Source organism: Hibiscus syriacus, unplaced genomic scaffold (genome assembly GCF_006381635.1).
Source record: "Hibiscus syriacus cultivar Baekdansim isolate YM2019G1 unplaced genomic scaffold, ASM638163v2 tig00110597_pilon, whole genome shotgun sequence".
Taxonomy (NCBI): domain Eukaryota; kingdom Viridiplantae; phylum Streptophyta; class Magnoliopsida; order Malvales; family Malvaceae; genus Hibiscus; species Hibiscus syriacus.
The window spans coordinates 7,468,368-7,482,374 of record NW_024062795.1 but is presented as its reverse complement, the minus strand read 5'-3'; the positions used below and the strand labels follow the sequence as shown (position 1 = coordinate 7,482,374).

The 14,007-nt window shown below is 36.8% G+C and overlaps 2 protein-coding genes across 3 annotated transcripts; both read right to left on the bottom strand.

Annotated features, from left to right (window-relative positions):
* Nucleotides 1-2,725: 2,725 nt before the first annotated feature.
* Nucleotides 2,726-5,870, bottom strand: LOC120134534 (putative receptor-like protein kinase At4g00960). Its single transcript, XM_039150960.1, has 6 exons — nt 5,658-5,870; nt 5,394-5,533; nt 4,682-4,892; nt 3,940-4,174; nt 3,666-3,816; nt 2,726-3,330 (listed from the first exon to the last, which is right to left on the bottom strand). Exons 1-6 carry the CDS (start codon nt 5,722-5,724, stop codon nt 2,935-2,937), a joined length of 1,200 nt encoding a protein of 399 aa, XP_039006891.1. The 5' UTR covers nt 5,725-5,870; the 3' UTR covers nt 2,726-2,934.
* A 2,378-nt stretch (nt 5,871-8,248) lies between these two features.
* Nucleotides 8,249-10,976, bottom strand: LOC120134533 (myosin-binding protein 2-like). Of its 2 annotated transcripts, XM_039150958.1 has the most exons (5): nt 10,496-10,976; nt 10,006-10,462; nt 9,806-9,963; nt 8,389-9,722; nt 8,249-8,304 (listed from the first exon to the last, which is right to left on the bottom strand). In XM_039150958.1, exons 1-4 carry the CDS (start codon nt 10,887-10,889, stop codon nt 8,425-8,427), a joined length of 2,307 nt encoding a protein of 768 aa, XP_039006889.1. In that variant the 5' UTR covers nt 10,890-10,976; the 3' UTR covers nt 8,249-8,304; nt 8,389-8,424. The 2 variants fall into 2 exon arrangements, with proteins under 2 accessions (XP_039006889.1, XP_039006888.1); XM_039150957.1 differs by having other exon boundaries at nt 9,806-10,462.
* Between the last annotated feature and the right edge of the window lie 3,031 nt (nt 10,977-14,007).

Sequence of the window (14,007 nt, the reverse complement as noted above, 5' to 3'; positions counted from 1 at the left end):
GCTAAAATTTCACTGTCGAGATGCTGGAATTTGTTAACAAAATGCCCCTACCGAATAGACGTCAAATGCCAGCTTTTATTAATCTAACTCTAACCCGTCCTAACAACTTCAAGAAGATAAGCTACAACACTTACCTTGGCCTAGGATTTTTCTTTATCATATAGGGATCATGGCTGTCTAGGGACAGAATCAACAAAAAATTCCTCCACTATATCCTCTTGCACCAAAGAATCAAGCAACATTTTTGAATCAGAAGGAAGAAAAGGAGAACCATGGTAGTTTTCGAGGGCTCTTAAATCTCCCAAGTTTGACATATCTATTGTCAGATCTGTGAGACTGAAATTCCACTGAATCTGACCGAGTGATCTAAGGGAATCTCTAGAATTCCCAGCTCCATTATCAAGTCCCTGCTGCAATCCTATTGAACTTGCCACATCTGTTGTGAAGGCTGAATCAAGCGTTGATGTGTCTACTCCCATCCCTGGCATGTCTGATGCAGTGAAGGGAAAATTCCCACTGGACGCCACTGAAGTCGGGCTCACAGGCATCTCATAGTTCCTCTCAATAGAAGAGCTGCTCTTGGCAGTCACAATGGAGCCAACAGACTCCATGCAGCAGAAGAAAAAACAAAGTCAGGACCGTTTGGCGAATGATACCATGTTGATAAACTAAGAAACTCAATGAATAACGTTTGGTAATTTTCATTCAGTTACTATCAAACTGCATTACAACCAGCTTATATATAGAAGTTGTGCCTTCAAGCTTACTCTACCTCTATAACAAGTTCATAACAGACTCCAACATTCCTTAACAGATTCCAACATTCATTAACAGCCATAACAACTCACACACACACAATGCCCATATTAAAAGCACATGCACACATTGCATATTCTAGAATACAATTCTAGATACTCTAATATTCTCCCTACTATTTTCCTTCTCCATAATGAAAAGATGAACAATTGAATCGAAAGTGCTTATGCTTTCTTCCGTTCCTTGAATCAAAAGTGTTGATGCTTCTTTTCGTTCTTCTTGAATCGAAAGTGTTGATGCTTCCTTCCGTTCACTTGAATCGAAAGTGCCGATGCTTCATTTCGTTCTTCTTATTCACCTTCATTTCTTTCTTCTTCATCCTCTTTTACAAGGTTCATTGACATATATTTTTTCCATGGACACTTGGCTGCATTCTTGTTTATTAATTGCTATTTGGTTGATGAAGCTAAATTTACACTGTCGAGATGCTGGAATTTGTTAACAAAATGCCCTTACCGAATAGACGTCAAATGCCTGCTTTTATTATTCTAACTCTAACCCGTCCTAACAACTTCAAGAAGATAAGCTACAACACTTACCTTGGCCTAGGATTTTTCTTCATCATATGGGGATCATGGCTGTCCAGGGACAAAATCAACAAAAAATTCCTCCACTATATCCTCTTGCTCCGAAGAATCAAGCAACATTTCTAAATCAGAAGGAAGAAAAAGAGAACCAGTGTAGTTTCCAAGGGCTCCTAAATCTCCCAAGTTTGACATATCTGTTGTCAGATCTGTGAGACTGAAATTCCACTGAATTTGACCGAGTGATCTAAGGGAATCTCTACAATTCTCAGCTCCATTATCAAGTCCCTGCTGCAATCCTATTGAACTTGCCACATCTGTTGTGAAGGCTGAATCAAGCGTTGATGTGTCTACTTCCATCCCTGGCATGTCTGATGTAGTGAAGGGAAAATTCCCACTGGACGCCACTGAAGTCGAGCTCACAGGCATCTCATAGTTCTTCTCAACAGAAGAGCTGCTCTTGGCAGTCAAAATAGAGCCAACAGACTCCATGCAGCAGAAGAAAAAACAAAAAACAAAGTCAGGACCGTTTGGCGAATGATACCATGTTGATAAACTAAGAAACTCAATGAATAACGTTTGGTAATTTTCATTCAGTTACTATCAAACTGCATTACAACCAGCTTATATATAGAAGTTGTGCCTTCAAGCTTACTTTACCTCTATAACAAATTCATAACAGACTCCAACATTCCTTAACAGATTCCAACATTCCTTAACAGCCATAACAACTCTCACACACACACAATGCCCATATTAAGAGCACATGCACACATTGCATATTCTAGAATACAATTCTAGATACTATAATACTGAAATAGGATTGGAAGGTTTCAAAAGTCTGGATTCATGAACTTCATCAATTTGAAAAATAAAAAATGTCCTGAGTGGCCAATTAAATGGTAGCGAAGTATTGTTTTTCTTCAGATTCCAATAATATATTTGTGAAATGTGTTCGATATTAACAATTAACCTTATTTTATTTTATTTTCCCTCTTGTCAAAGTTCTATTGGTTCCTCAGAAGGCGTCAGACTTATGAAGACGAATGGAAGAAAGACACGTCGTTGGAATCACGAGGGAGAATATAGACATGGTTGTACAATAGACCCTCGATTGTCGCTGTCTAGTTTCCGAATTCGAAGGTTATCCAAATCGTACAAGTAAAGTCAGAGAGTATAGAGTTTCTTTTAGATGTTCATAATCGTGGCACTTTAAGATAAATAAATCGAGGTTGAACAAATAAATTTCTAATATTTCATGTTAAATGAATTCAAATATATGTTCGGTATTATCTGATTATATCTGTGTAATAGATAAATATCTACATTTGACATGTTCTCTGAACACGATTAACATAAATATGCACCTACTTTGGCTAATTAAATTGGTAACCCGAGATCTATTATTATAATACACAAAAGAATAACTCACGGTGTTCAATTCATAAATCTTACTGTCGGAGGTCTTTCACGGAAACTGCTCTCAACCTGACGTTGGGGGCAGCCTACTATCCTATCTCCTCTTACCCCATTACATATGAGAATAGGGTCAGCTAAAAAAACAAAAGAATAACCCAAGATCTCCCGCAAAACTTCAACTCTGAACTGAGCACTTTCCATGCGGATCTGATCTCACGGGGCTTGCAAGAGCTGATGTAGAAGCAGAAGCAGTATTTGTATTAAAGATTGATCCAGATGAATGGGAATCCGAAAGACTTGACGTTGCTGTGGTGGAAGAGAATCCAAGAGGCCTGCGGGATCTTCGGTATCTAGTACCCGGAACTGCGGGTCTCGTTGGCTCTTCGAGACTGCCAGGTCTCTTTGACTGCAAAATAACAACACGGCTCATGTCGGGCCGTATATGCGGGTCCCCTTGCGTGCATAGTAGCCCTATCTGGATGCACGAAGCTAATTGCTCAGGGACTGCGGATGAAGCCAAGACCGGGTCCATGAACTCCATGCTTTTCCCTTTCTTGTAAAGTTTATAAGCCTGCAATAACAAAATGACCCCACAAATGCCAGTTAATGTTTGAATTCTTCTGCAACTAAAACTTTTCTTTATGTTCATTGGTGGGAACTAGATGAACAATGGTTCCTACTTCAAACATGTGGGATCTTTATATACCTAACTTGTAAAGGTTAAATATGGCATGTTTCCACTCGGAGTCGGAGATCCTTAAAAGTCCACATTGACAGCAGAAGTACGGTGCACAAGACTCCGGTGCACGTGAGGTCTTACAAGAAAACATTCAAGAACTGACCCCCATGGATAATGAAGAGTTATCTAGGTTGAAAGAATGATCGAATCGTGATATTTGTTCTTACCCAATCAAGTAGACTATGAGCATTCACATCTAAGTTGAACGATGAGTTTCTCTGGCCACTTATCAGCTCCAGAACCACAACCCCGAAGCTGAACACGTCTGCCTTTGCTGAGAGATGTCCGTTCATGACGTACTCCGGTGCCATATATCCACTGGTTTCCAAAGATAAATAGAACTCTGTTAAATCAACACTTTAGGACGAATGAATAGGATATCATGAAATTACCAAAAGACCTTGTCATATTATAGATCAAGGAAGATGCTAGATGACATACTTGGTACCGGCTACACGGGTGTTGACATGTGTTTGATCCTCAGGGAAGAGACGAGCCATACCAAAATCAGCAATTTTTGGGATCCATTTATCATCAAGTAGTATATTACCTGCTTTGATATCCCGGTGAATGATGCGATTGTGCGAGTCTTCATGAAGGTAGAGTAAGCCCCGTGCCACACCCGAAATTATTTCATACCTCCGCATCCAGTCAAGCTCCCATTTTCTATTCGATTCTGCATGAGAAAAGAACGTCACTGTCAAGATTATTATCACCATAAAAGCCAAATGAAAAATTCTCGTCATCTTTGTGTTAACATACGACCATACGACCGGTGTTTCATGACACAGATCCTTTGACTAGTTAATGATAAATAATTTGACAACAAATTATCCGGTACTAAATTTCGGGCATGCGTTCTAGAAACTAAGTTTCAGAAAAGAGAGTCCAGCAGAACTATCTTTGATCTTGATATATAAGATACATTTTGGCATGTCCATAATGGGTTTAGATTTCAGTTACAGTGAACTTAGCCATTACAATCAGGTACATACTAGATCTTACCAATAAGTTAGAATTTCAGACTCCAACTTGGAGGTCGGAAATTCAAGTACATATATGGGAAGATTGGTCTTAGTGGCATGGGAGAGGATTTATTCCCATTGTGTAATCCGAGATCACATAGTTTCTAAACACAGAGCTAAAATTCTTGAATAATAACGGCGAAGAAATCACAACTTACTGAAAAGAATCTTGTCTGGACTCTCATTGGTGATGTACTCATATACCAAAAGCTTTTCCTGACCATGAACACAGTAACCTAAAAGGTTCACAACATTGCGGTGCTGCACTTGAGCTAGCAACCTAGCCTCATTCTCAAACTCCTTTTTACCCTGATTTGAGCTATGAGATAGCTTCTTCACTGCAATTTCCCTTCCATCATCTAGTTTCCCCTATAATTTAAGGAACAATCGTGAAGTTTGGGGAAAAAATCCTCACAGTGTAGGTTAATTAACAAGAGAAATCAGTTGTAAAGCTTGGTGGAAGTTCTGATAACTATAAAAGTAAGGCTGGTATAATGAACCGACTGTACTGACAAGTGACAACAAAACTTCAAGTTTCATGTGCCATTTCAATTGTAAATTTGTATGCATTGCTCTTGTTATTAGCATCTGAGATGAGACAAATCTAAAGGGGGAAGCAGCTGAATGGTTTGACAGACTTGAGTTATTAAGGGCAAATGGTTCAATCTTTAATAAAGCTGAAATTCAAAATGGGATCCTCAAGCTGATAAGCAAAAAGTTGAAACTTTGAATACCTAAAAAAGTACAAAAATTTTGTCCTTGAGAGAAATTATAAATATTCGGCGAATCAAAGTGCAAACCAATATCAGAAAAAGTTTTCCCTCAATTTTCTAGGCAACCAAACAAAAGTTATCAACGGTGGGATCTTACCCTATAAACAGGTCCAAAACCCCCTTCACCAAGCTTCTGATGATGGCTGAAATTGTTAGTGGCAGCAACTAAAATCTCGAAAGGGAAATGCTTTTGCTCTTGTTGAGCTATTTTCTGCAAGTCATCTCCATTCCGCCAATCTGATCATAGACCAAAAAGAAGAAAACCCAGAAATCACCAAACATGTAGAAAAGCGTCAGACTTTCCTCCTATTTTTTGTAATTTTCCCATTGAAAACAAAAAAAACTGGGTTTTTCATTTTACCTTTGTCTGAGTTGAACTTGAATGGTTTAAACAGATTTTGAAAGAACTCCTTGGATTTGCTCATCATATTAAGAAACTTGGTAATTCTGGAACTGAGGAACTACAGACCATGAAATGAAAGAATTTTCTAAACTGAATTATGAGAACTAATAAATTCTTTGGGGAAAATCGGAGCTTTAACAGTAGAAAGAGAGACAGCAAGATAGGTGAAGAAATTTCAATACATTAAAATTTAGAGGTACTTACGTTTTCGTGTTCTTTTTGTTGTAGGCGCAAAACAGAGAAATGTATATACATACATGAACATACGTGTTGACTAGCTCTTTCACACTATTTCTATCTTAATATTTAATTAATCATTATCTAAATTGTTATTAATATTTTCTTATCTGCATCGTTGTTATAAAATCTAAATTTTCGAAAGATATTTGTGACAATAATCGATATAAAAAAATTATAGGTGTAGATTGAGGCATTCCTGATATTAGAAAAAGGAAATGAGAAACCAACGAAGACAGCGCAGTTACGTTGGAATCAGTAGCTGTTTTATTATCTGCAGTCTTCATAAAATTCAGAGGATTTTGGAGAAATATTGGTTAAATAGAAAAAGGCAGAATGGGGTGCACTGTCCACGTCATTTGTGCACGCAAAGTAAGACACGTGTCAGGAAAACACTGATATTTGGAATATTTATAAAATATTTATATATTTATTAAGTTAAATAAATAGATATAATTAAATTTTTTGTGTTCATTTAATAAATAATTACGAAGAGATGCATGTTTAGATCATTTATGTTCGTGAATAAATTCATTTATTAGATTGTTTATAAGCTCATTTGTTGAATTATTTATAAGTTCGTTTATCAAGTTTTTCTTGTTTTATAGTTTAAATATTAGTAAAGATATAAACTAAATTGAATATGGCAAAATTGAGCACAGGATAAACTTTTGAGAAGTCTAACGTTTAAGGAAAAGTGGCAGAGTTCCACTATTTTTCTACATGAATATAATTGTGAACGCTAAACGAAAATATTGATAAACATATAAATAAATATATTTACAAATGTTAAATAATTTGAACACGAATATATTTAAAAATAAATAAACAAATACAAATACAATTTTAGAGATATCGTTAATAAAATATACTATTCCAAAGATGTAATTTAATAGAACGTGTGGAAATTATAAGTCCACGTGAATATTAGTAGTACATAATATTCAAATGGATGGGATAGTAAGGACTTCCAGGTCAATTATAATGTGATTTAATGATAATTTATGTGATAAACATATAAGCAATTTTAATTCAATTAAAAAACAATTAGATTATCTCTTTTATTAGAATAATTTTTTATGAAATTATGATTATGGACAATGCTAAAATTATTTCTACTACATTGAGGACTTCAAGTCTTAAAAATGGATTTGCTTTAAGATCACGTATCTATTTAAGTTATGTTGCAATATATTAATATTTTTTTATTTTTTCAAACCCTATTCCTATATATAATAATAGGATAAGAGGATGTAGGTAGTAGATTACTACCTAACGCCAGGTTGAGAGCAGTTTCCGTGAAAAACCTCCGGCAGTTAGAATTATGAATTGCCCACGGTGGGGCTCGATCCTACGACCATAAAGTTAAGAGCCTTACACTCTATCAACTGAGCTAGACGGACAATTTATTGTAAATATTAAGGGTTGATGCATGATCATTGAAACCAATATTAGATTATTCATTTCATAAAACAAATGATAGTAATATGAGTAAAAGCATTTTAATCAGCGCCGGAAGTCATTATACGATGCGTTGATAATCATTAGAGATGACAGTTGCTTTCTTCTGCTACAAAAGTGACGGGAAAAGCCTTTCATTAATGAACACAGGTGAAGTGGATAATAAGCTAAACTAATCAACAAATCTTGTGTAGCTATAATTTCGACCCACCTGCAACAAATTCTGTATAATGTGACACCATCACTGCCACATCCTGCTACCCACATTCTTCATTTCTCTTTTTTATCTTTAAAGTTCGCATACGATATCAAATTTTATTTTTATTTTTAAGTTTAATGATTAAAATATTATTTAAATATAATTTAGTGTTTTTTTTTGTAATTTAACCATTTTATTGTTAAGTAATTGCATCGGTTTAATTTATTGAAAAAAGTGGTGTGGCCATGTTAGGTGTTGTTTTAAGGTTGAAGCAAAAATGAATTCCGGAAAGCAATCTTTGCTTCTTAATCTGAAAATGAAATCAAAATATTAAACCATTTCACTGTTGTTTTTAATACTTGTTTTGTTCCTTTACAATCTACCTGTCAACCTCTACCATGTCCAATGGAAGTTTACAAGAAGAAAACAAATACTAAAAAGAACAGTTCAAAAAATTATAAACACTCACTTTATATATACTATACAAATCGATGCATGTAGTTTACAACTAACTCAAATTTGCACCCCAAATATGGTGAAAATGATGCAATGGGAAAATGACAGACTTTCGATTTCCGGTCTACCACTTCGAGACTTACAGATCGTTGAAGAACTCGTCGATTCGTTGCCCGAGTCAGTGTTTTTTTTTTTCCTATTACTTTTCCTAGTACTAGATTTGCAGTGGTTAAGCAACTCCAATTGAGAATTCTGCAATAATCAAGAACATGAAATCAATATGGCAGCACCTATGATGGAAGTTATGAATACATGGAAATGCAGATTATGGTTTACCGATCGGTTTTTCGAGTGTGATCTGATGAATGCAAACTACATGGAAGCATCTTCGGTACTCCTTGCGCGAAGTTCGAACCTCCTCAAATTGCGAAGATGTTGTAAAATCTCTTGAAGAAGATGGAGCCCTTTATCTCCTTTCCTCAATGAGCTGATGCAATGTTTTAGGAACTCTCTATCTGCCTCAAGTGCTTGTAATCTCTCGTAAACATGATCCACTTCTTCCTCGATTGTGAGCATTTTGCTCTCGAGTTCAGGTAAGGAATGTCGAAAGGCTACAGAATGGAAGCGGTTTTCGTGTCCACTCGATATCGTATCTTCAATGTCTGCGTCGGTGGCATCAAAAAGTGGGAGAAGTCTCTTTGCGTTTGCAGCCATGGGAATTATTTTGTCTTGGAGTTTCCCGTTCACTCCCTTGAAATGACCATTCGCAACCCTGTCCGTTTCTAGGCCGAAATTGGGACTCTTGTGGAAGCCATTACCATTCTCTTCATACACATACTCTAAATGTTGTTCTGCCTCTTCAGCATTCAATGAAATCAATCTCTCTTCCAAGACCTTGAGTTGCTCTAGAATGAATAGCTTCTCTTCCTCGAAGCTAGCCAATGACTCCTCCAAATACAAGACTGCATCAGCAGGGGTATTCGGGTTAACATCCTCTTTATCTTCTTCCTTCGATTCATGATTTAGATCAATCGATACACCATCACTATCATCAGCATTGCTGAAAGATGCAGAACTTGCACTCCGAGTGTTGTCATCTTTCCTTCTTCTCAGCATCATCATTCTCTCTTTAGCCTCGTAATCCAATTCCTTCCTGCGATATACCTCGAGTTCCTTTTCGAGCTCCGCCTTCTCCCTCTCCCTCTTGACCATAAGCTCATTGAGAAGCTGCAAGGCTTCCTGGTCATAGTCGGATTGTTCTTCCATCATCCTCTGATACTGCAACGCTTCCATCTGCATTGCTGCTTTCTCTTCTTGAAGCCTATTTATCATCGCCATCGTCTGGTTCGCAGCCACTGCGGAAGCACTCCTCTCTTCCTCGAGCTCTCTATACATAGCATTTAAGGCCTTCCGTTCGGTTTTTAAAGCTGATTTCAATTTCTCAAGAGTTAGTACCCCCTCAATGTCACTGAAAACACTTCCATCCAACGAATCTTCGGTTCCGGGCTCTCTTCTGTCTAGCAACAGCAATTTCTTGTGCAACGGGTGGAAACCATCAATGGAAGTCGGTTTATCGGGAACTTTATCTTCCTCGGCATCCTTGGAGGGTGAAGGATCTTTTGTGCATTCATCCAAATTTTGCATTTCAATATCTTCAATTGGTTCATTTGCTGCAGAAATTGCACAAAGTTGACAAACTCAACAATAGGCATTTGGTAAAATTTTATTATACTGAATTGAATTAAACAAGTACCTTGATTAACATCTACATTGATTTCCCCTTCTATTGTTGCTGCATTTGATTGAACATCAACTTCATCTTCCTTCTCATTGGACTCCATTGATTCAACTACTGCAAGCTCTGCAACGTTGGTTTTATTTCCACTCTCAGAAACACATTGATCTTCCTCTCTGAACTTGTATATTTTTTGGCTTCCCTCAGCTTCGGAATCCATTAATTCAACTGGAATCAAGTGACAGTCATCCCCTTCTATGTAAAACGCTAGATGCTTGGCTCGAATCTCAGGAGACTCCTCTTTGGTACAAGCGACTTGACTCACTTGAGTCAACTCCTGGTCATCCATTGACAAAACCAAGTCTCCTTCTTCAACTGATACTTGATCTTTCTCCAAAACCACATCGCCTCCATTAGCAGCCACTTGGTTGCAATCAAAACTGGAAATAAAACATGAAAAGTCATCTTTTTCCAGTTTTATCCCTTCATCATCATCAAAAATGATGCCTAAGCCCCTGTTTTCTTCAATCCTCTGTTCATCTTCTTGATCAACGGCCACAAAATCTGATCTGATTCTATCCGAAGCATTCCCTTCATCGACTTTTTTTCCAGCTTCAGCAATTAAATTTCCTTTCTGGAGATTTCCAAAAACTTCCCAAGAAGGCTTAATCATGAAATAAGGAAGATTACACTTTTTCGCCAACACGATGCCGCAACAAGAACACTTCAAATTATCATCACCATTTTCCATTTCCGGCGGCGACGAGGACAAGCAAGACCCACACATATCTCGAGATTCAGATAGTCTCCGATGATTAGAGCAAAAACCCAGTTTAGAAATCTCATTGGCATGTTCATCACACACAAGATCTCTATAAGAATTCCGGTACTTCGATGGCTCAAAAACATGATCAAGCCTAGAACACCAAAGGCAGGGCCTTTTAAGACCAAAGTAATCGGCAAACTTGATAATCAGATAACAAAATAAGGAATTAGAAAGGAGAAGAGCGATCAGAATCCATTCTAGTAAAACATAGACAAGAACAAGAGTGATTCTGTTAGTATTTTTATGCAGCATGGTTGCGAATTTGATGGCAGCCATTAATGAAGCTCTGTTTTTCTGCTATGTACAGAGATTTTAGAAGTTATCGAAAGAGGCAAAGCAAAACATGAGAAGAATATGGAAGAGATCTTAGCTTTCAATAACAAAGAGAGATAGAGAGAGAAGAATCATTAAGCTTAAAGAAATGGGTATTATATTTTAGACTTGGAAAATCATAAAAGGCGGTTTGAACAAGAAAATGACAGCCAAAGAAGACTGGAAAACTGAGGAAAATTAATTCATAAACATTCAGAGAAAGCTTTGAGCTTGAGAAAATAAAGGAATTCTTTTTTTTTTTTAGAAATGATCAAAAATGACTTATAATATATGATTTTAACCAATTTTTTTTGGATTTGCCAAAATGACAAACTAAATCACAATGCGATTGATAATTCGCAACGCGATCTCCGGTATCGCAAATTAGTTTCCAGATTCACAACGCGATTCTGACTATCGCATTGCGATTTCCCAAATTCGCGTTGCGATTTCCCAAATTCGCGTTGCGATTTTCCAAATTCGCAATGCGATTACGTAAATCGCAATGCGATTACGTGAATCGCAACGAGAATCTGTGAATCGCAACGAGATTCTGTCTATCGCAATACTGAATTTCAAATTCGCAACTCGATTTCTGAATTCACAACAGGTTTTAGTTTCGCAACACAAATGTTTTGGGTATATAACTACGCAGCAGCAACAACTCATAACCTAAATCGCAACTCATTCCATCTCCATCTATCACTCTCTCCGGCGACATCCGTTCCTATATCCAACGACATTCTTCCCCATCCGACAACAGGTTTTAGCTTCGCAGCTCGTTTGTTTAGTAAATTAATTTACAATAATGAAATCATCTAATGTTGATCATGTTTGGATAGATTTGTGTTTTGGAGGGTCATGAGAGAATGTTCATGGTGTTTTACAATATATGCCTTTACCCATGAATCTTCAACTAAAACTGTCATTAAAAAATTAACTTATGAAACTCTAATGTTACGTGTTGCAAATAAATTGAATTTAGAGCCCCTAAGTGGATTTAGGCTATCTTATCAGAGAAATGGTAAAGTTTATTTGTTAACCGACAATGAAGATATTGAACGATTCATTGCTTACATTAGTGTTTCAAGTGATGATGTTACATTGTATGTTGTTGAACCTAGAAGTAGTGAAGTTGGGTCAGTAGCGGGTAGTAATCAACTAAGTTTTTCAACCCCAGTTTATGGTGCTTAAAATTTAAGGGTTCCACCACAATTTCATCATCAAGCAAATATTGTTTCACCACATTTCTAATACCAAACACAATCTCAAAACCCACAACCTTTCCCTAATCCAAATCCCAATCAACTTTCAGCACCAAATTCCGGTTTTCGTATTGACCAGTTAGACGATGATGAGCCAACAGAAAAAATTGTGAGTACTAGTCAGTATTCGAAATTTGATCTTGGTCAATACCCGGACTTTGATCTTGGTCAATACTCAGATTTTGATGATTTTTCAGAAGAAGAAACAAACCCTGCGTATAATGATTTTGATATTGGTCAATACCCGAATTTCGATGATGAAACAGCCGTTGCCGAGGAAAATGTTGTTGATGATAATGAGGAGGAAGTTACGACTGTAAATGAACATGTTGAACATTCATTCTGTAATTCATATAACACTGAAGAAGAAAAAGAAGAAGAAGAAATCCCCAAAGAAAAGTCCCTGAAGAAAATACCACGGGAGTATAACTGGAATATGCCAGAATTACTTCAGATACCGGAAGAAGAGTTGGTAAAGATAGCAGTTGATTGTTACACAAGAATTATTCGTATCAAGAAAGATGATTGTTTTGATACAAAGGAAGACTTGAAGATAGCTTTGTATACGAAATGTGTGGAAGATGGCTATCAACTAAAAGTTAACAAATCAAGCTAAGATCGTTTCGAAACAAGGTGTATGATTGACAAAAACTGTACGTGGCGTATGATTGCAAAGAGGATAAAAGATTGCGAAATGTTTCAAGTTAGGACTTTTATTGATAAACATACATGTTCAAGAACCCAAGTTTTTCCTCACCATAGACAGGCAAACAAAAAGGTGTTGGGTGGTTTTCTGGCTGAGTTAATGTTTTTGAATGGTAGGGTATATCGGGGACATGAAATTATGATTGACATGAATGTTCGGTTCAAGATTAGTATCTCATATTCTCAAGCTTGGAGAGCCAAATGTTATGCCTTGGAATTGTTGAGGGGGTCGCCAGAAGCATCGTTTGCCCAACTGCCGGCTTATTGTCAACTCATATCAAAACAGATAGAGATGGACGCTTTGAGTTGCTGTTTATCGCCATTGGTGCTGCGGTTAGTAAATCAATATAATTTTGTTGACTCATTTTTGTTAGTTACATGCATTTCACATTTAAATGATTATATTTCTTGTGTATATGATTTTGTAGATTCGTTCGTTTATTAATTGCATGCGCCCAGTTATTATAGTTGACGGAGCACATTTAAAAGGTCGATACCTTGGAGTAAACTTATTAGCAATAGCCATGGATGCTAATAATGGGATACTTCCAATAGTTTACGGGGTTGGCAAACCTGAAACCTCTGATTCATGGACATGGTTTATGGGGCATCTTAGGGATTGCATAGGTCCTATTAGCAATCTGACAATCATATCCGATAGGGCAAACTCAATTGATAACGTTGTTAGAAGGTGTTTCCCAGATGCTTTTCATGGACTTTGTGGTGTTCATTTGTATAGAAATCTAAAATCAAGGTCTGCTGGTATAAAAAATCACAAATGGACATACAGGAAGGCTGTAAAATCTTATCGGGAAGTGGATTTTAATAAGCATATAAACTGTTTAAGACGTGTTTTGCCTCAGTGTGCTCAAACACTAGAAGATGTCGGGTTTGAAAGATGGTCAAGAGTACATCAACTTGGAGCAAGATATGGTTTTATGACGTCTAATAGTGCAGAATCAATCAACGTTCTAAGTCGTCATTCCCAGAAATTACCCATTACTATGTTAATGGAGTTTTTTTGAGTCTCTATTTAACAGTGGTACTACAAAAAAAGAAACCATGCAGGTATTATTTCTTTAAATTCGTAACTTATCATATATTTTACTAAG